Source organism: Lontra canadensis, unplaced genomic scaffold (genome assembly GCF_010015895.1).
Source record: "Lontra canadensis isolate GAN:19392208 unplaced genomic scaffold, GSC_riverotter_1.0 scaffold158, whole genome shotgun sequence".
In the NCBI taxonomy this organism is placed as follows: domain Eukaryota; kingdom Metazoa; phylum Chordata; class Mammalia; order Carnivora; family Mustelidae; genus Lontra; species Lontra canadensis.
In genome coordinates this window covers 290442-310688 of record NW_022631152.1, presented here as the reverse complement: position 1 = coordinate 310688, position 20247 = coordinate 290442, and the positions used below count along the sequence as shown (strand labels likewise).

Sequence of the window (20247 nt, the reverse complement as noted above, 5' to 3'; positions counted from 1 at the left end):
ATCATTTTACATTATATACAAATAATGAGTCATTATATTGTACAGCTGAAACTATTATGTTATATGTCAATTATATCTAAATTAAAAAGTATAACCAGATAATAGATAATAAACATTAGAATTATATATATTCCTCACCTGTACAGTCTTGTGCAACATAAATAGTTATTCCTTGTAAATCAGGGTGTCTTGCTTCTTCAACTGCTTTTCTAAAAAACAACATATATCATCCTTTAAAAGTCTGACATTTTCAGTTAATAGTTAAAGGTTTAATTTAAGGGGAAAGAGCCATCATCTTTTTTTTTTTTTAACTTTCTTATTTAACCTATAGTGTCTGCTCTCAAAATTATTATCTGAATGATATCTAAATCAAGTCAATCCTTACACTAAATTACTCAAAGAACATTAAAATATAAGTTATAGGGGGCACCTCAGTTAATACTTGGACTCAATTTCAACTCAGGTCATGATCTTAGGGTCATGAGATCAAGCCCCAAATGCACTCATGCTCAGTGGGGAGTCTGCTGGAGATTTTCTCTCTTTCTCTCTCTCTCTCTCAAATAAATACATAAATCTTTTAAAATAAATAGATAAATAAATGCAAGCATGACTATTTTTCCCTTCACTCAAAAACCTAAGTAACCTGAACAAATGAATTTCCTGATTTTGAGTCTTAGAATTCTATAAGTAAAATTGCAAGCTGAAAAATATTTGAGTATTGTGTTCTCAATGGCACACATGATTTGAAAAAAGCCACAATAATATCTGTAAAAGGAAATTAGACAAATTGGAAAAATATAAATATTTTTATTTAACTGTATCTTTATAATTTTTTAATTTCACATGACTTATTATTTATGTTTGCATGTGTTAATTTAGAAGAGAGACTGGCAAACTATGGGCCATAGGCCAAATACAACCTGTGGCCTGTTTTTGTACAACCTGTAAGCTAAGAATGGTTTTTACAGTTTTGAAGGGTTATAAAACAAAAAAAGAAAAGAAAAGTAGGCAACAGAGCCCTTTATAGCCTGCAAAGCCTAAAATATTTACCATGAGGCCTTTTACAGAAAAAGTGTTCTGATCCCTGGTGTCAGAACATAGTATCTTGAAGAGTAGAAACTAAGCTTTTATAATTATGTTTTTATAAATATCATACCAAGCAGGACTTGATATTATTATTAACAATCCATTTAATAACATTAGGCAAATACATTTCCATTTGTAAGCATCTGGCCTATAAAATATAAAAGCCTGTTAATATGCAAAAAAATTTATAATAATTTCTAATTTATATATGATTTTAAATGGAGTAAACTTACTATAATATACTATATCTGGATGATATATTAGTGATTCCATTTACAACAATGGAACACACAACAAATAAGACAGTTTTTTTTTTTAAATCAAGCAATATCTAAACAAATGGCACACAAAAGGCTGAGGTACAGTGAAATTTGACTTTTGACTTTTTTCTAACTACTCTGAATGTCACAGACCCTTTACTTTTACTATGATATAATTATAATATTAATAGTCCCATACATTTACAATTCACAAGAATTTGATGTGTGCAAAGAAATGCTGAAAACATCAATTTTAGCTCTTGACATTTCATTACACTATCAGTACATTACAGCCCCCAGGTTACACTATTTAAAAAAAATATATATAATGTTATGCATGTTCCAAGGTTTAAAGAGTTGTTAGTTTTTAGAACATTCCAATAAGGTGGTCTAATGAACACCTGGTTAGACAGAAACCCTGGGTATCTATACCAATGAACAAAAGAAAAATTTGTCATAGATAAATTAAATGCAATTAGTGTTGCAAGGTCTTGTTTTTTCCTTATTAGCAAATGAAAGCTTCCTTGTGAATATTCTCAAGCAGTAAGGCTTTAAAACTGCCAATTTTATATATGCACCGCAAAAATCAGCATCTCTAAGCCTAAGGACCTCTGTCGTAAGATGAAAGATTTCAATACAATTTTACCTTAAAATATGAGCAACCACAGCTGGTCCATACCAATCTCCTGCTTTTTTCCCAGACTTCTTTCCATATTCTATTAGTTGATGTAAACCAAAAAGAGCCAAAGGGGAATCACCAAACCAAGAGATGATTTTCCTGTGATAAATTTCATTTCGCATTTCATGATCATCAGAATATCTTCTGATTGTTTCCTTCTGAGAAACTGTTGGGGTTTTGAGTTCTCCTTCCCCTGAAAGTGATGCTTCAAATGATGCAGTAAATTTTTTTACAGTGTTGGAAGTCCATGATTCAGAGTCCGAATTTTCAATGTTCAAAGCATCAGGCCACGTCCAAGCTATAGTAGTTCCAAAGCAAGGTGTTCAGATCTTTTAAATAGATTTTAACAATTCTACTAAAATAAGTAGATAGCATTTAAAGTCATGTAGGATACTAAACTAAAATAGTAAACTCAGAAGTAGGCAAATTTATAGAGAAAGAAAGTAGATTGGTTGCACATGGCAAGCAGGGTATTGGGAGTGACTGTCATAGGATAGGAGGTTTCTTTTGGGGATGATGAAAATGTCCTAAAATTCGGTGATGGTGATGGTTGCAGAACCCTGGAAGCATACCAAAAACCACTGAATTGTTTACTTTAACTGAGTGAATTTATGTTATATAAATTATATCTCAATAAAGCTTTGAGATATGTTAAAAAAAAAGTATTGAGATTAATTTTTAAAAAGTAGTAAACTCAGGTACAAATAAACAACTCCAGAAAATGCTTTTTTCTTTTCTTTTCTTTGACAGTGCTGAAATGGAATGAGGACATCTGTACTCCCTTACCAGTACTAGTTATCAGATATCCAGTCTTGACTACCCAAAGGCACAATAAACATAATCACTAACATTAATGAGAGAATAACTTCAGAAAGAGGATTTTGATTACATGTTAAAATATAAGTCTAACCATGGAAGTTTTAAATTTCTTTTGGTTTTTTTTCTCAATCCTTTCAAAATAATCATTGTTTAGAGAGTAATATCATTTTTCTAGTAAATGAAAAGTTGATAAACAGAAGTCATTAAAGATCAAAGATCCCCCCCCAAACCAACTATATTCCCTACTTCACAGTTTTTATGATAAGACAGTTTCAAGCACACATGTAACCTTAGGTTAAAAAAATGAGTCGTAGACTCAAAGAACTAATTAGGACTGTGAAAAATATCCCAATTCTTGCCAATGACTGCACAAAACTACAAATAAATCATCCCAGAGAAAGTTTAAAAATTCTTTTTCTTTGTATTATCCATACCACTCTTGGATAAACATTCTCTCTAAATAATCTCATCAATAATCCCTACAGAAAGGTTACCAAATATTTGCCATGCAATGCAGGGAAATTATTTAACACTTTAAAAATATGATAATACTTAGTAATAACCATATATGATAGGCTAAAATACCAAACTAAAATCTTCCTACAAATGTACAAATTATAAAAAAATGGACTAACAGAAATGGTAAGAAAGGTTTTTCTTTTTAAAAAATAGATATATGTAAGAAGTATCAATGATATTTTTGAAAGTCTAAAAGATGAAACATGATAACCTTAAGATGAGGCATGATAACCTTATTAAGAATATGCATGATCAAGTTAACTCATTATAATCATATTTGTAAAGATAAAAACATTTTAGTGCATTATTGATATGTAGAGAGAAAATAAAGAAATGGCTTAAATTTCTTAAGATTTAAATAATATACAAATATCAACTACCTACTCAAAGTCACTGCTATTGACCTGCTCAAGATTTACTGAACTGGAGATAATCCAGATAATTCAATCAAAAAAACCTAAATAATAACAACAAAAAAAACCAAAGGCTACTAAAAACTCATACATGTAAGTCATACCCACCCTAGTTCAATAAAGATGGAATATGCTAGATTAGTCACAACCTTTAGAAGACATAAGGAAGTCAAGAAATTAACTATACAAAATTTTACACAGTTTATAAGCTGGACTTCAAATTTAAAAAAACAAACAGGTGAGCCTGGGTGGCTCAGTCGGTTAAGCCTCTGACTCTTGATTTTGGCTCAGGTCATGATCTCAGGGTTCTGAGACTGAGCCCCACGTCAGGCTTTGTGCTGGGCATGGAACCTGCTTAAGATTCTCTCTCTCCTTCTTCCTCTGTCCCTGGCTCCCCAAAACAAAAATTCCGTGCAAAAACAGAGATTTTATTTACCTCTACCAAGGAAGTGTAGTATGAGTCCTTGAGCCAATAGCATCTGGCCAGTTCTTAATGTACAGCCCCAACCACAGTCTGTTGTCAAAGCCGAGCCTTCTATTTGAGGAAATTCTTCCCTATAGGTCAACCATATTCTTGAAATGAAATCTTTACGAAATTCTTCTACATTTCCCGCAATTACATGATCTTCTATTGTACATCCTGATCTTGCAGGTAACAGTTTATTCTCATCTACAAAATAAAAATATAAACTATAGTCTAAATATATGCAAAGAAATGTCAATAATGGTATTATGTCCCCATTACTGTCCATTAGATATGAAGTATATTATAATTTTTCTAATAGTTTTTTTTTTCAATTTAAATGAAGATAAATGTTATTCTGCCTAATCAGGCTATTATGAAAATCAAATGCGAATGGATGCTGAAATGTTTTGTACACTCTTGAACTAGCTAATAAAAGGTATCATCAGTAATACTGTTAATAATAATATCCTATATTCCAAATATAATCAACTCTTTTATGAGGGGATAATATAAAAATACCTTTTCTTTTTGCCTCATTTGGCTGAGGATATACATATTAGTGCTCTCTAAAATGAGATTTGCAAATAAAATATCATGATTTGTCAATATGTAAGACTGAATGTAATCACATAAACTCGTTCTTAAAATCAAATAAAAAGTGCACATTGTATTTATTGTCATGAATATTTATACTCAAATTATAAAATCAAAACTAAGAAGCTGAAGAGTAAGAATATAAAATTCTTAACTATATAGTTATCCTTTCATGTTGAAATACAGTTTTTTAAAAACTGCTCTGACCCACATATATCATTTTAAAAAGCTTTTTCAAATTGATTATCTATAATACAATTTCTATGTGAAAACTGTGGTCACTGTTTGCCCAATAATTTACAAAATACTGAGGCTCAAATGAACTAACATTCCTTGATTACTCTCTCAAAATGAAAAAGAGAGAATATCTTAGTCACCTTTACAACCTCAGCATGCAGCACAGTGTCTAAAACAAGTAGATCCTAATAAACGTTGCTTGGTTTAGGTGGGTGGACAGGGGAATAGATAAATCTGCCTACAACTCTCAATTCCAAGGAGTTCAATTTCCAATGCCCTTCTGCAGGATGTTAAAGCAGTTTTGTCATGCTTTTATTCTTTATTCTTGCTGCACCTATCCTCCTTCAAGTTCATGCTGAAAAAAATCACAGTCACCTGAACTTCATAATATTCAGCTTAATGAAGGTAACTTGTGGCAAACAGATTCAATGACAATAAAAAGAATGACTACCAAACCCCCATGATCAATGAATTTCTCTCAATATTTGAAGTTAATTACAAATAAAAATGCCTAGAAATTTAACAAGGCCCCACAAATATGTCCAAAATTTCTACTTTAGAGACATTCAAATTTGTTTGAAATCTGATACAATAGTACATAACTCTCACACCCTCATCCTGTGGCTTGCCTAATCTCCTACCTTGATGAAGTGATTAATTCTTTATCCTTTTAAGATCTAGTCTTTAGGGCACCTGGGTGGCTCAGTTAAGTGCCTGCCTTCGGCTTAGGTCATGATCCCAGGGTCCTGGATCGAGTACCACATTGGGCTCCCTGCTCAGCGGGGAATATGCTTCCTCCCTCTGCCTCTGCTGCTCCCCCTGCTTGTACTCTCTCTCTCTGTGTGTGTCAAATAAACAAATAAAATCTTAAAAAAAAAAAAAAAGATCTAGTCTCTAAATTTACTCTACATGTTTACTCTAAATTTACTCTAAATTTAAAATTTACAGGGTGCCCAGGTGGCTCAGTCAGTTAAGCCTTTGACTCTTGATTTTGGCTTATGTCATGTTCTCAGGGTCAGAAGATGAACCCTACTAGGGCTCCATGCTGGGCGTGGAACCTGCTTAGGATTCTCCCTTTCTCTGCCCCTACCCCACTCTGCCCCCGAAAAAAATTTACTCTAAATATTATTGGAAAATTGCCAATACTAAATGAACTTCATTGTCCTGCTGACTTTCCACTATAGTAATCCTGCCCCTACTATTCCATTCTTTTACTGGCTTTTCTTTTCACAATCTTAATTAATCTATAATATTTATCTACATTTGCCTTCTTTCCAAATTTCAAGTACACTAGAGGAGAAGGAATGCTTTCTTCTGCACCCCTAAAGCTCCAGGACTTAGCAGAGAGTTCATTCAGTTCATAATGGATGCAATAAACATTTGTCAGGTGAATGTAAGATAAGTGGAACCAAAGGAAGAGGGGTTTTTAAACGTTTGTTTTGCTTTTGTTTTTTATGACGGGAGAGATGTGAGAGCAGAGCTCTACGAAGCATGGGAAATCTCAAAGAACCACAACAAAGAATGAAATGAAAGCTGATAAAGGAAACAGAAGAGAACTGCTATTAACATTGAGGGTTCAATCAAGGCTGACTATCACAATTAAACAAGTTAATATGAGAAATAATTATAAGTAAGCAAACTGTAAAATGAACCCTCAAAGACTACAGCTCTTGTAAATATCAAAGTACAGGATAAAATAAGTATGCGTATGTTTAAAAAATAGAAGAGTATTGAAAGACAAATAACTAAAACCAGACTATTAAAACTAATCAGGAACAGAGGAAAGAAAATCAAATGGAACTGCTAGAAATGAAAAATATAATAACTAAAAATAGAAATTTGGTGTAAGATTAAACAGAAAATTATATACTGCTCAGGAGATAATTAAGAAACCAGAATGAAGAGCTAAAGAATTACTCAGAATACAGCACAGAGAGACAAAGTAATAGAATATGTGAAAAAAAAAAAAAAAAACAATTTCAGAGACTCGAAAAAAACCTAACAAAGATTTATCAGAGATGCTAGAGAGAATGGGAAGAATGGGGAACAGCTATAAATTAAAAGTGTTGAAAATATTTCAGATTTTAAGAAAGATATGAATTCCAAGTACAGTAAAAGAAAGTTCACATGAAAGACCAAAAAAAAAAAAAAATTATCTTGAAAACAACCAGAGAGGGGGTGCCTGGGTGGCTCAGTGGGTTAAAGCCTCTGCCTTCGGCTCAGGTCATGATCTCAGGGTCCTAGGATCAAGTCCCGCATTGGGCTCTCTGCTTAGCAGGGAGCCTGCTTCCCTCTCTCTCTGCCTGCCTCTCTGCGTACTTGTGATCTCTGTCTGTCAAATAAATAAATAAAATCTTTAAAACAAAACAAAACAACAACAACCAGAGAGAACAAAGAAATGACAGCTTCAAAATACTGGCGAGAACATGTTCTTGTCCTAACATAACCAAGAATTTATTAAACAGAACACAACAGCAGTAACTATGTAAGGAGGTAAAATAGTTAACCAGACTATATTAAAATTAAGAGCTACTGTTCTTCAAAAGATAATATTAAGTGAGTGAAAAAGTAACCAATAGATTAGAAGAAGACATTTCCTACAGATATTTTCAAAAAAGGATTCACATCTAGAATACATAAAGAAAACTTAGGAATGAATCAATAAGTAAAAGAGAATCTAATAGAAGACATATCCAAATGGAAAAATGTTTATGAAAATAGGCTCATTCCATTAGTTATCAGAGAAATGCAAATTAAAATCAAAATGTAGCTCTAATAAAAAAGGAAAATATCAAGTAATGGTGACATAAGAGCAAGTAGAATTCTTACAATATAATTAACATACAGTGTTATGTCATATCAAATTAAAGCTAAATAAAATAATATTATATTTTTTGTGTTGAGTTCAGTTTTGTTATACTCCTTAAAAGTATATACACAAGGTTTTTATCTTCTCTATGTATGAATAATTTATAATTTCAAAATTCTAAAGATTTAATATAAAATTATTAAAATAACTCAATATTTGTAAAAAAGAAATAATACAAAGAAAAAGTCTTTCTTCCACTGGATTCTGTCGTTTTGGTCATATATCCTAGCTTGGTGCTGAAACAGACACTTGATACTTTAAGGAGTGGTAGGTGAAGATAAGGCCACCATGCTGAGATTAGCAGAGTAGGAAGATAAACAGAATATGAGTCCTTGATGTCACAGAGGCCCTGAATTAACCAACCTAAAGCCATCCCTACATGGGATGTTAACATACTTGTGTATGTTAATACATCCCCTTATTTTTTAAACTATTTTGAAATACATCCATTAGCAACTTTTCTAATTTGGTCTCCTTCTGTAGTTTTATAGCAGCCTGTACTTCTGCTTTATCACAAATATAATGGTATGGATGACTTTTGTACTTATTTGTTTAATGTCTTACCTGCTGGACAGTAAGTTCCTTGACAGTAAGGACTGTGCCTATCATACTTTCAGCATCAACTCCAGCACCTGGCACATTATAAGACTCTCAATAAATATTTGTGGAATAAATAACTAACCTTATTAATCAAACCTCCTACTACTAAATACTTAAGTTGTTTCCAACTTCTTATTTCAATAAAGCTAAAATAAACACCCTTGGACGTGTGTTCTTCACACATATGGGGAACTTCACTATGGTAAATACTTAAAGGTCAAATTTCTGGGTCCCAAGTTGTCTATATTTTCAATTTTTCTAAGCACTCTCAAATTTCTCATGAAGAGGTTTGTACCAATTTACGCCCTCATCACCCGTGCTTGCATTTCTATTTCTTCATATCCTTGCTAACATTTGATATCATGAAACCTTTCAATTTTTGCAAATCCGATGACTAAGAAATAGTCATCTCATTTTAATTTGCACTCCCTTTATTATTGGCATAGCACTTTTCCAGATTTGGTCGTTCAAATTTCTACTTAAAAAGCACCTGGCCTGTTGATTTTCTTGGCTCATTTTTTTCTTGGATTGTTTATGTGCTTTATATTAAATTTGTAGTTCATTATTACTTTGGAGACTAACCTTTTGTTTAAGATGTAGATGGAGAGATAGAAAGATCATCATGTGATACACACACAGATAAGACACCTACACACATGAAAAGAGAATGAAAGAGTATGTGTAAATATCTTCTCTATCTTGCTTGCTATGAAATTTTATTTATGGTGTCTTCTGTCATATAGATATTTTAAATTTGTATTTGGTCAAATTGATCAATATTTTCTTATATAGGCGATAATGTTATGTTTTATTTTTTTTTAAGATTTTATTTATTTATTTGACAGAGATCACAAGTAGGCAGAGAGGCAGGCAGAGAGAGAGAGGAGGAAGCAGGCTCCCTGCAGAGCAGAGAGCCCGATGTGGGGCTCAATCCCAGGACCCTGGAATCATGACCTGAGCCGAAGGCAGAGGCTTTAACCCACTGAGCCACCCAGGCGCCCCTATAATGTTATGTTTTATATAAGAAGTTCTTCTCTGAAGCACCTGGGTGGCTCAGTCGGTTATGCATCTGACCTTGGCTCAGGTCATGATCTCAGGGTCATGGGATTGAGCCTTGTGTCAGGCTCCCCTCTCAGGGAATCTGCATGTCTCTTTCACTATGCCCCACCCCTGCTCATGATCCCTCGGTCTCTCTCTTTCTCTCAAATAAATGAATAAAATCTTTAAAAAAAAAATTCTTCTCTACCAAATATCATACCCACGCTGAGTAAATGCAGGCTAGCCGCTGTTACTTTTCTATCTTTACCACTCCAGTGAAACTGCTCTCTCAAAAGTCATCAGCAATTAAATCCTAGAGCCTCTACTGAGGCTATTTCCTACTCAACCTCTTTTGAGCATTAAACATTTTGTCCAACTCTTTCTCTCTGAAAATCTCTTTCCTTTGGTCTTTGATAATATACCATTGTGGGGTTTTGTCCTATATATTACCTATTCCTTCTTAATTTCATTCACTAATTCTTCCTCATCAGGATATCCTTCAAGATGGGTGTTCTCTGCCTATACTTTCCATCAATATGACCTTACCCATTGGCCTCAAAGGCCACCTCTCTGAAAATAAATACAAATTAATTCTAAACAGCCAACTTCACTCAGACTGTCCATTTCTAAATAGTGTATTGCAAATACTACATGTACCCTCAAACCCATGCTTCCTTTAGTATAGCACATTTGGTTACTAATACTACCTATCATCCAAGATAGTAGTTTTTAAGTCTTCTTTATCTTCTGTCTCTCATGTTACTAAATCCAATCATGTTAAATGCTGTTGATACTCTCTTAAAATATCTCAAATCCATCCCCTCCTTTCCATTTCCACTACCCTATATCAGAGTCACTGTATCTTGCCTGTTAACTGACTTCCAATCATTCTTCTATCAGTTATTCTTCCAAAGCATGTATTAGTTATGATTATTATGTGCTCATCCTGGGCAAGATCAATGTCCTAACCAGTACATTCTCAATATATAATCACTGAAAATAATTACATGAAATTTGGCATTTTGTTGCTCAAAAATCTAAAAAAGTAACAATCACTGTAATTAGGAAGCCAACTGGGCACCCCACTCTCTATCTCTCTGAAAATGTAGACAACTTGCTCACGCCAAAAATTCTGTGACCTGTAAGAGTCCAAACCTAGCCTCTAAGATTTCTGCTAATTCTCCATAGCTTTAGCTTTAATGGTCCTCCCTGTGTCCAGCCACTACAATATGAGTTGTCTTCTTTATTCCACATGTCAAATTTATCCCCTTTCCAAAAGAACTCCTCTTAGACCAAACACTTCATAAGCTGACCCAACTTTACTTAAAGATCAGAGGATGTCAACAGGGAATGTCTCAATGGACATGCAGCCTCTTACCACCTTTCTAGGTCCTCTCCTTTCTCCCTGCAGATCCCCACACCTTTCTCCTTCTCTCTATCACCACTCCTAAACCAAAACAAAATACAGTTGATCCTTGAACAATGTGGGATTAGGGGCTCCAATACCAACCCTGTAGTCCATGCATAACTTTGAGTCCCTCAACACTTGAACTACTCATAGCTTACTGCTGATCAGAAGCCTTACCTGATAACATTTACATGTCAATTAACACATATTTGTATATGTAGTATATACTCTATTTTTATAACAAGCTAGAGAAAAAGAAGTATTGGGGCGCCTGGGTGGCTCAGAGGTTAAAGCCTCTGCCTTCGGCTCAGGTCATGATCCCAGGGTCCTGGGATCGAGCCCCGCATCGGGCTCTCTGCTCCGTGGGGAGCCTGCTTCCCTTCCTCTCTCTCTCTGCCTGCCTTCCTGCCTACTTGTGATCTCTCCCTCTGTCAAATAAATAAATAAAATCTTTAAAAAAAAAAAAAAAAAAAGAAAAAGAAGTATTAAGAAGATCACAAGGAAGAGAAAATATATCTACAGTACCGTACTGTACTTATTGCAGAAATCCACATATAGGGGCTCCTATGTGGCTCAGTGGGTTAAAGCCTCTGCCTTTAGCTTGGGTCATGATCCCAGTGTCCTGGGATCAAGCCCCATGTCGGGCTCTCCACTCAGCGGAGAGCCTGCTTCCCTCTCTCTCTCTCTCTGCCTGCCTCTCTGCCTACTTGTGATCTCTGTCTGTCAAATAAATAAATAAAATCTTAAAAAAAAAAAAAAAGAAATCCACATATAAGTGGACCTGTGCAATTCAAACCCATTGTTCAAGAGTCAACTATAGTCTTCTATTTGTCTCATTCATACCTCCTACGTTATTTACTTTTTGTCTCTTGAGTTGAGGGCCTCCAAGAGCCCACTACAAGGATCTGTTCAAAGTATTTCTTCCAAAAAATCTATAATGCTATCCTTAAAAAAAAAAAATTCTAATAAAGGGTGCCTGGCTGGCTTAGTCAGTACAGCATGAGACTCTTGATCTTGGGGTCATGAGTTCAAGCCCCACATTGGGTGCAGAGATTACTTTAAAAAATTTTTATTTAATTTTAAAAATTTTAATAACTTTTTCTCCAACTTCCTATATCATGAATAATAATACTATTTAGGATGCTCATATGTATCAGGCACATCACTAAACCCTTATGAAACAGTTATCCTTAATACTTAGGAAGAATAAATAATTTGCCTAAAGTAACAACTAATTAGGAAAAAGAGCCAAATTCAAAGCACTTATGTCTGACCCCAAAGCCCATATTCTCCTCTGCTTATAAACAAATGATATAACTGTTTAGTATAGCATTCAAGAACCCTTCCATAATTTGATTATTTTCAGAATCCTCTCCCACCATACCTACACTAGACGTCTCTGTTTCTGAAATATACTCTAATATCTTGTGCCATTCTATTTACTAAAATGCATCTCTTCTTTGTCCATCACCTTCCTATTCATCCTTCAAGAATGCTATGAGGATTCCATCAGTTAAACATGTAAATTACTTAAAATGCTGCCTAGCACATAATAAAAGATGGTAGCTGTTATTATTACAAGACATTTACATGGTTTTAGAAAACTGCTGATAAATGATATGCCAAAATAGGTCAACCAAAAATAATAGCCTTGATAATGACATACTCTCACATACATTCTCTCTTTCTCTACTCTCCCTCTCTCTCTCTCTCTTTCACTCACACACACACACATTCACACAAAATACACACACTCATACACACAAAACCAAGCAAAGACATATAGTAGGAAAAAAATCCGTCATAAAGTGAGACATAGTCTTGGTTTAAATTTTAGCTCTGCCATTTAATACCTGTGTGACTTTGGACAAATTACTTAACTTCTCTAAGCTCTTGTTTCCATATTCATAAGGTAAGGATATTTGAATCAACGTTGTAGGCTTTCGTAAGAATAAAAGACATTTCACAAAGAGCTTAGCATGATGCCTGACACATAGAAGCTGCTCATTAAGTGACATAAATTATTAAAAGAAAATATATGATAATTATTAAAAGAAAACATATATTTATTAAGAGAACGAGTATATGTGGAAACTTAAAAATATCAAATAAGGTCAATTACTTTCAGAAATTGGAGCATCCTTAAGAATTGGAAAATCTACCATTATTAGGTTAACTAAGGTGCTACTTTTAATTATTAGCTATACTTTAAAGCTATCCGAGAACTTGACAGGGATATTAGGATATCAATAATATTTACTTAGCATTCACACTATCATAAATCCAAAACTATGAGGGATATAACAAAAGAGGTCATGATTTTCATCCTCAAGGAGTTCAATAGAAACCCAAACCATGTGGCAATATATTTTGTGTTACATAAAATACAGGTTCTTAAAAGAAATATGCCAAAACACAGGCATAAAAAGTAGCATGGTGGTTGCCAGGGCTGAGGGAAAGAAAAGGTTGGGAGCTTTTTTTTTTTTTTAAAGATTTTATTTATTTATTTGACAGAGATCACAAGTGGTCAGAGAGGCAGGCAGAGAGCAAGGAGGAAGCAGGCTCCCTGCAGAGCAGAGAGCCTGATGTGGGGCTCGATCCCCGGACCCTGGGATCATGACCTGAGCCGAAGGCATAGGCTTTAACCCACTGAGCCACCCAGGTGCCCTGGAGCTATTTTTTAATGGGTCAAGTTTCAGTTTACAAGATGAAAAGTTCTGGAGATAAGTGGTGGTAATGTTATTAGCACCACATTATAAATGTATTTAATACTACTGAACCGTACACTTAAAAATCAGTAAGAAGGTACATTTTATGTTATGTGTATTTTGCTACAATAAAAAAAAGTATAAGTAAGAAGCAAAAAGAAATATGCCAAAAGTAGATTAATCTGGAAATAAAACAATAAAAACAGTTACACAATGAATTTCTACAAAGATTTTTAAATGGATTACAAATTTAGCACTTACCTTCATATTTAAAATGGTAACATTTTCCAAGCAATAATACAGGGGAATTTCTACTAAAATATGTTTTTGTTTTCAACACCCAACCTAAACAAGAAAAGAAAAAAGTTGTTTTGCAATTTAAGGATTTCAGACTAAGAGTCTAGCAGCATTTCCTTTTTCTTAATTTCAAATCGTTAATTTTCAACTATGGACATGACTTTTTTGCAAGAATAGCAATATATATGGACAATGAACTGAAAATACAGGCCACTTATGTGACATTCAAATACAGTCAAGTATTTTAAATATATTCTATCCACAAAAAGGACACAGAAAGAAAAGAATTTAATTTTAATTTCTTTTCAAACAGGTCACAATGTTCTTATGGTATAAAACTTAAAAGTACAAATTCTACTCCAGTTTCTCTGACATCAATCTCTTTTCCCAAATGCAACAAATATTACCAATTTCTTATATTTCCTTCCATCTTAGATAATTAAAATATTTAAAGAAATTGAGTATTCAAATGGAGTAATTTAGGGACAAGGTAACAAAATACACCAGTGCTTTGATAAATGTGTATTGAAGTTTCCTGGGGAAATGTTATAACCCCATCATGTCAGCCACCTGAGGATCTCTGAAATAGTGAATAAAGCTTTCAGATATCCTTCCAATTTTCTTTCTACTAAACTGTATGTGTCTAAAAGGTAGTATCCTCTTGGGTTGTTTTTTTTTCCCATGACCCTGAAAGCATGACCTGAGCTGAAACCAAGAGTCTGTTGCTCAACCAACTGAGCCATCCAGGTGCCCCTCCTCTTGGTTTTTTATGGTACCATTAGTAGATCTCGATTTCCTGAAAAAAACCCTGTCTATTACATTCCTGAATATTCCCAAGTATACGAAATTCCTGACTGCTAATGGTAGTCTTAAGAGCCACTTCTGAAATGCAAGAGCATATAAACAGAATCTGAAATTGGGAGTCAACAAACTTAGGTCTGCTTTTTTTTTTTTTTTCTTTCTTTTTTTTGGCCAGCAAAGCAAAGTTTATTGAGCGATAGTAAAGTTTACTGAATAGAAAAGCTCCTGAGGGGCCCCTGGGTGGCTTAGTGGGTTAAGCCTCTCCTTCGGCTCAGGTCATGATCTCAGGGTCCTGGGATCGAGTTCCACATTGGACTCTGCTCGGCAGGGAACCTGCTTCCTCCTCTCTCTCTCTGCCTGCCTCTCTGCCTACTTGTGATCTCTCTGTCAAATAAATTAAAAAAAAAAAAATCTTAAAAAAAAAAAAAAAAAGCTCCTGAAGAGGGAGGGGACCCAAGAGGGTTGCCCAACAGGTCTACTCTTAGGTAGACTATCTGCCATTCATATTGAAGAACTGATAGAAAATTTAAAATCAGTAAGTCTCATGAAAGTACTCCCCAAAGTGCTATAAAACAAATAAATACAAAAAAAAACAAAAATATGTATTCACAATAAAGATGATGCAAGTATTTTCATTTGCTGGAGAAAAGAATGGAAAATCAAACCCAGGAATCGGGTTTTCCTGCAGCCTGGATTACTTCAGTACTCTCCAGAATGATTTCTGTGCCATCAGTCTTTCTTCACTCTAGCATATGCCACATGTCGCTGCCATATTAATCTCCCTGTGGCTCAGTTTTGATTAGGTAACTCTTCAGCCCAAAAACCATCCTCAGTGACTCATTACTTTACAGATTTATTATGAACTTCTCAGTAATACTAAAGAGTTTCCAAAATATGATACAAATTACCTTTACAGCCATCTTTACCACTACTTTTCACTTATACTCAAAGTGGGGCTTGCTATGTGGGTCATACTACCATGACAAAAATGTCCTCCTCAATATCAGTCTATCTAAATCCTACTTCTTCTGGCTCATGGATGCACTTCTAAGCCATTTTTTCCTTTTCTCACTTGGCTTTGATGTTCTTCTCTGAACTCTAATGGGAAATTAGTATTCACTGGCCACTTACTGTATACCAGAAGCTAGACCAAGTACTTTACAAACATTATGTCTTAGAAATATTATTACTACTGTACCGAAATAATTCTAATCCCCAAAATACTAATAACTCCCTCCCCTCCAACAGCATTTCTAAGGCAAATTTGAAGAACTTCACAAAAACCTCAAAAAAAAGGAAATAATCTTTAAGGAGGAACTTCTATGCTTTAACCTCTGCCTACCCCTCTTTAAAGTTACCAGTCCTTCCTCAAGAAAACAGAAGTTGCGAATCTAGTTTCTGAGAGCCTGGGGCACTGCAAGGATCCACATTTTACATGAGCACAGATTTACAGTGCTTTAAAGCTCAACCATCATTCATATGGTACATACTCTTACTTCTGTATTTCCTGTGCAAATCCTGGCAGGACCTAACCCTCATAATAGACTGACTTCCTTTAATACTCCATGATGCTAGGTACATAAAGATGAACCTGATAAGGCCCAGCCATTTTCCTCTGTTTTTCCACAGGCATGTCAGAGCTGAATTAGACTAGTAGGCCAAGTAACTAGTTTAAGTTCTTTTTTTTTTTTTTTTTGATTATTTAGTTTTAGCTGACCAATTTTCATTTCCTCTTTTTAAAAGCATTGTAAGCAATGTACTACAATCTCTAACCTAGCTTGTTGATGCTGAACCAGGACTCTCTGGCACACAGAGATGGAAAAATGAAGGATGTAAAATCCATAGAAGTATAGGATAACAGAGCCTGGAGCATAGGAAAGAGCCATGAGTAAGAAGTATGATTATGAATAAGTTCTTACACATACTGAAAAATATATATTCATCAGAATTCTTCATACTCAAGTATATATTTTTATTTTATTCTTCAATTTCCCCTACTTTTTACCTCTAAATCTCAATTTATAGCAGCAGAGAGGTGGGACAGAGACATACTAAATGTCATTATGATTTCTAAATAAAAACTAATTAAATAAAACTAAATAAATTAAGAAAGTAAGTAAGTTTGGCCAAAAAGCCATTAAAGAAGTTGACATAAGGTAGGTACTGTCTATGAGGGGTGAGCATTGACCAGAAGGAAGAATGAAAAATTTTCTGGGGTGTAGGAAATTTATATATATTGATTAAATTGTTAGTTTCATAGATATAAACATGTATCATACTCTGCAAATTATATACTTATGATCTGTTCATCTCACTTTGTTACTTTTCTCTTAATTACAAAAAGAAATTAAGAGATAAACTAGAACAGTGTTTCAGTTATTTGTTGTATTTCACAAACCACTCCAAACTTAATAATTTGAAACAACTTTTTTTCTTATATCACACAGTTCTGTGGGTTGACTGGGCTTAATTGAGCAGTTCTCCCACTGGTCATGCTTGGAGTCTCTAATGTCATAAAAATCAGATGGAGAGGCTCAACTGAGACACTGCATTAGCTAACGCTTTCTCTCTAATATAGTCTCAGGGCCTTTCTTCTTCGTGTGGCCTCTCCATGCGATTAATCCAGCTGAATATCTAAGCTGGTTACATAACACTTCAGAGCTCCAAAACAGAGCAAGCAGAAGTTGCCTCTTAATGACCAGCCCTAGAATTGACAGAGCCTCACTTCTGTCTCATTCTATTGGCTAATATAAAGCATAGGCCAGCCCAGACTCAACAAAAAAAAGAAACAACACAAATGTGATTAAAGATCCTTACTAAGGACCATCTTTGGAGCCTAGCTACCATAAACAGAGTATTACAAAAAACCTTATAGTCCATTAAGTCAGCAGCTTGAAAATCACAAGGCTTTAAAAGATGCAAACAAGCCAACGAATATGGAAATAACAGATGACAATGATTTTCTGGAGGATCAGAAACGCACAGAAGGATGGTTTACTTACTACTATTTTTTTTTAACTTTTTTTCAATTTCTTTTTTTTTTAAGATTTTATTTACTTATTTGACAGAGATCACAAGTAGGCAGAGAGGGAAGCAGAGAGAAAGGGGGAGAAGCAGGGTCCCCACTGAGCAGAGAGCCTGATGCAGGGCTCCATCCCAGGACCCTGAGATCAAGACCTGAGCTGAAAGCAGAGGCTTTAACCCACTGAGCCACCCAGGTGCCCCTACTTATTACTATTTTAAAAAGGAAGTCAAGTTTACATACCTCATAATGTCATGTAAGTAAAAGAGGGGAGCGGGAAAAAAGCAAAAAATGAGTTTTACAAAAAAATAAGGTCCACAGTCTTTTTTTTTTTTTTTAAGATTTTATTTCTTTGTCAGAGAGAGAGAGAGAGCACACAAGCAGGCAGAGGCAGAGAGAGAAGCAGGCTCCCTGCCGAGCAAGGAGCCTGATGTGGGACTCGATCCCAGGACCCTGGGATCATGACCTGAGCTGAAGGCAGCGGCTTAACTGACTGAGCCACCCAGGTGTCCCAAAGTCCACAGTCTTTTAAGTCTTAAGTTCTATGCCATTTCTAGTTCTTTCTTCATCACTTCATAACACCGACATTGATAAATAATCCTAAGTATGTTTACTGTATTAAGAAAACAGCAAGACTGGGGAGCAAGAGAGGCTGGGTTTGAATATCAGTTTCAAGAGTTATAACTTAGATATATGACCATGAATATGTCCCTTCATCTCAGTTTTCTAATGAAAAAAAATCCCAGAAAGATTATCAGCTTTTTTAAGAGTTTATTTATTTAGTTATTTGACATAGAGAGAGATCACAAGTAGGCAGAGAGGCAGGCAGAGGGAGAGGGGTAAGAAGGCTCCCCACCAAGCAGTAAGCCCGATGTAGGGCTCGATCCCAGGACCCTGAGATCATGACCTGGGCCGAAGGCAGAGGCTTAACCCACTGAGCCACCCAGGTACCCCACCAGAAAGAAATATATGAGATTTACATAAGAAGGTACATAAATTATCTATAAAATGCTAATATGCTAATGGGTGTTCAATCAATGTTAGTTCTTCCTACGCCACCCATATTACACAAACTCTAAGCAAGGAAAATACATAAAACATTTTAGAATGATTTTCACCAATAAAATCAAGCAAAGAATACTACTTCATAACTTGAAGCTACCTAGAACACTTAGTTACCCTGAACTACTATCTAGTACCTATATGACAATTTTCTTTTTTTTTTAAGATTTTATTTATTTATTTGACAGATGGAGATCACAGAGCAGCAGGCAGAGAAAGAGGAGGAAGCAAGCTCCCTGCTGAGCAGAGAGCCCGATGTGGGGCTCAATCCCAGGACCCTGGGATCATGACCTGAGCCGAGGGCAGAGGCTTTAACCCACTGAGCCACCCAGGCGCCCCCCTATATGACAATTTTCAACTTACAAATGAAATCTTCATCACACAACCTATTCACCAGATTAAATGGCTTAAAAAGAGCATAAACCTCTATTTGCAGATGAACATGATCCTACATTCAGAAAATGGTAAGGAATACACAAAAAACTGTTGGAGCTAATAAAGTAGAACACCAAGCTTACAGGACACAGGATCAGATTATAAAAAAACAACTGTATTTCTATATACCAGCAATAAACATACTAAAATAAAATTAAGAAAACAATTCATTTTAAAATAGCATCAAAAAGAATAAAATACTTAGAAATAACTTTAACCAAAAAGTGCAAAAGTTATACGTAGAAAACCACAAAATGTCACTGAAAAAAATTATAAGCCTAAATATAAGCAAAGATATCCCATGTCCATGGATTGGAAGACTTAATACGGCAATACTCTTTTAAGATGACAATACTCTGCAAGTGGATCTACAGATTCCATATAAAATCTATATCAAAATCCTAGCTGGATTTCTTATAGAAATTGATAAGATGATCAAGAAATTCATATAGAAATGCAAGGGATCCAAGAATAGCCAAAACAACCTTGGAAAAGAAGAACAAAGTTGGAGGAATCACACTTCCCAGTTTTAAATTTTACAAAAAGCTAAAGTAATCAAGAGAGTGTAGTACTGGCACATGGACAGATGTGTAGATAAATGGAACTGAATTGCAAGTCCAGAAATAAATCTCTACATCTACGGTCAACTGATTTCAGACAAGGGTATCAAGATCATTCAAAGGAGAAAGAATAGTCTTCAAAAAATGGGGCTGGGACAACTAAATAGCCACATACAAAAATGAATTCGACTTATAACTCACATCACAAGCAAAAATTAACTCAAAATGGAACACAGATCTAAATATAAGAGCTAAAATAATAAAAATTTTTTTTGGATTTTATTTATTTATTTGATAGAGATCACAAGTACACAGAGAGGCAGGCAGAGAGAGAGACGGGAAGCAGGCTCCCCGCTGAGCAGAGAGCCTGATGC

At 34.8% G+C, this 20247-nt stretch overlaps 1 protein-coding gene across 2 annotated transcripts in view; it reads right to left on the bottom strand.

Annotated features, from left to right (window-relative positions):
* Window positions 1-20247, bottom strand: part of ATG4C (autophagy related 4C cysteine peptidase) — a 79301-nt gene that overhangs the window by 33736 nt on the left and 25318 nt on the right. For both annotated transcript variants that reach the window (XM_032844847.1, XM_032844848.1), the window contains 4 exons: window positions 13958-14041; window positions 4213-4446; window positions 1993-2323; window positions 139-209 (listed from right to left, as the gene is read on the bottom strand). In XM_032844847.1, the coding sequence (XP_032700738.1) occupies window positions 139-209; window positions 1993-2323; window positions 4213-4446; window positions 13958-14041 (720 nt within the window). The remainder of the gene's footprint in view (window positions 1-138; window positions 210-1992; window positions 2324-4212; window positions 4447-13957; window positions 14042-20247) is intronic.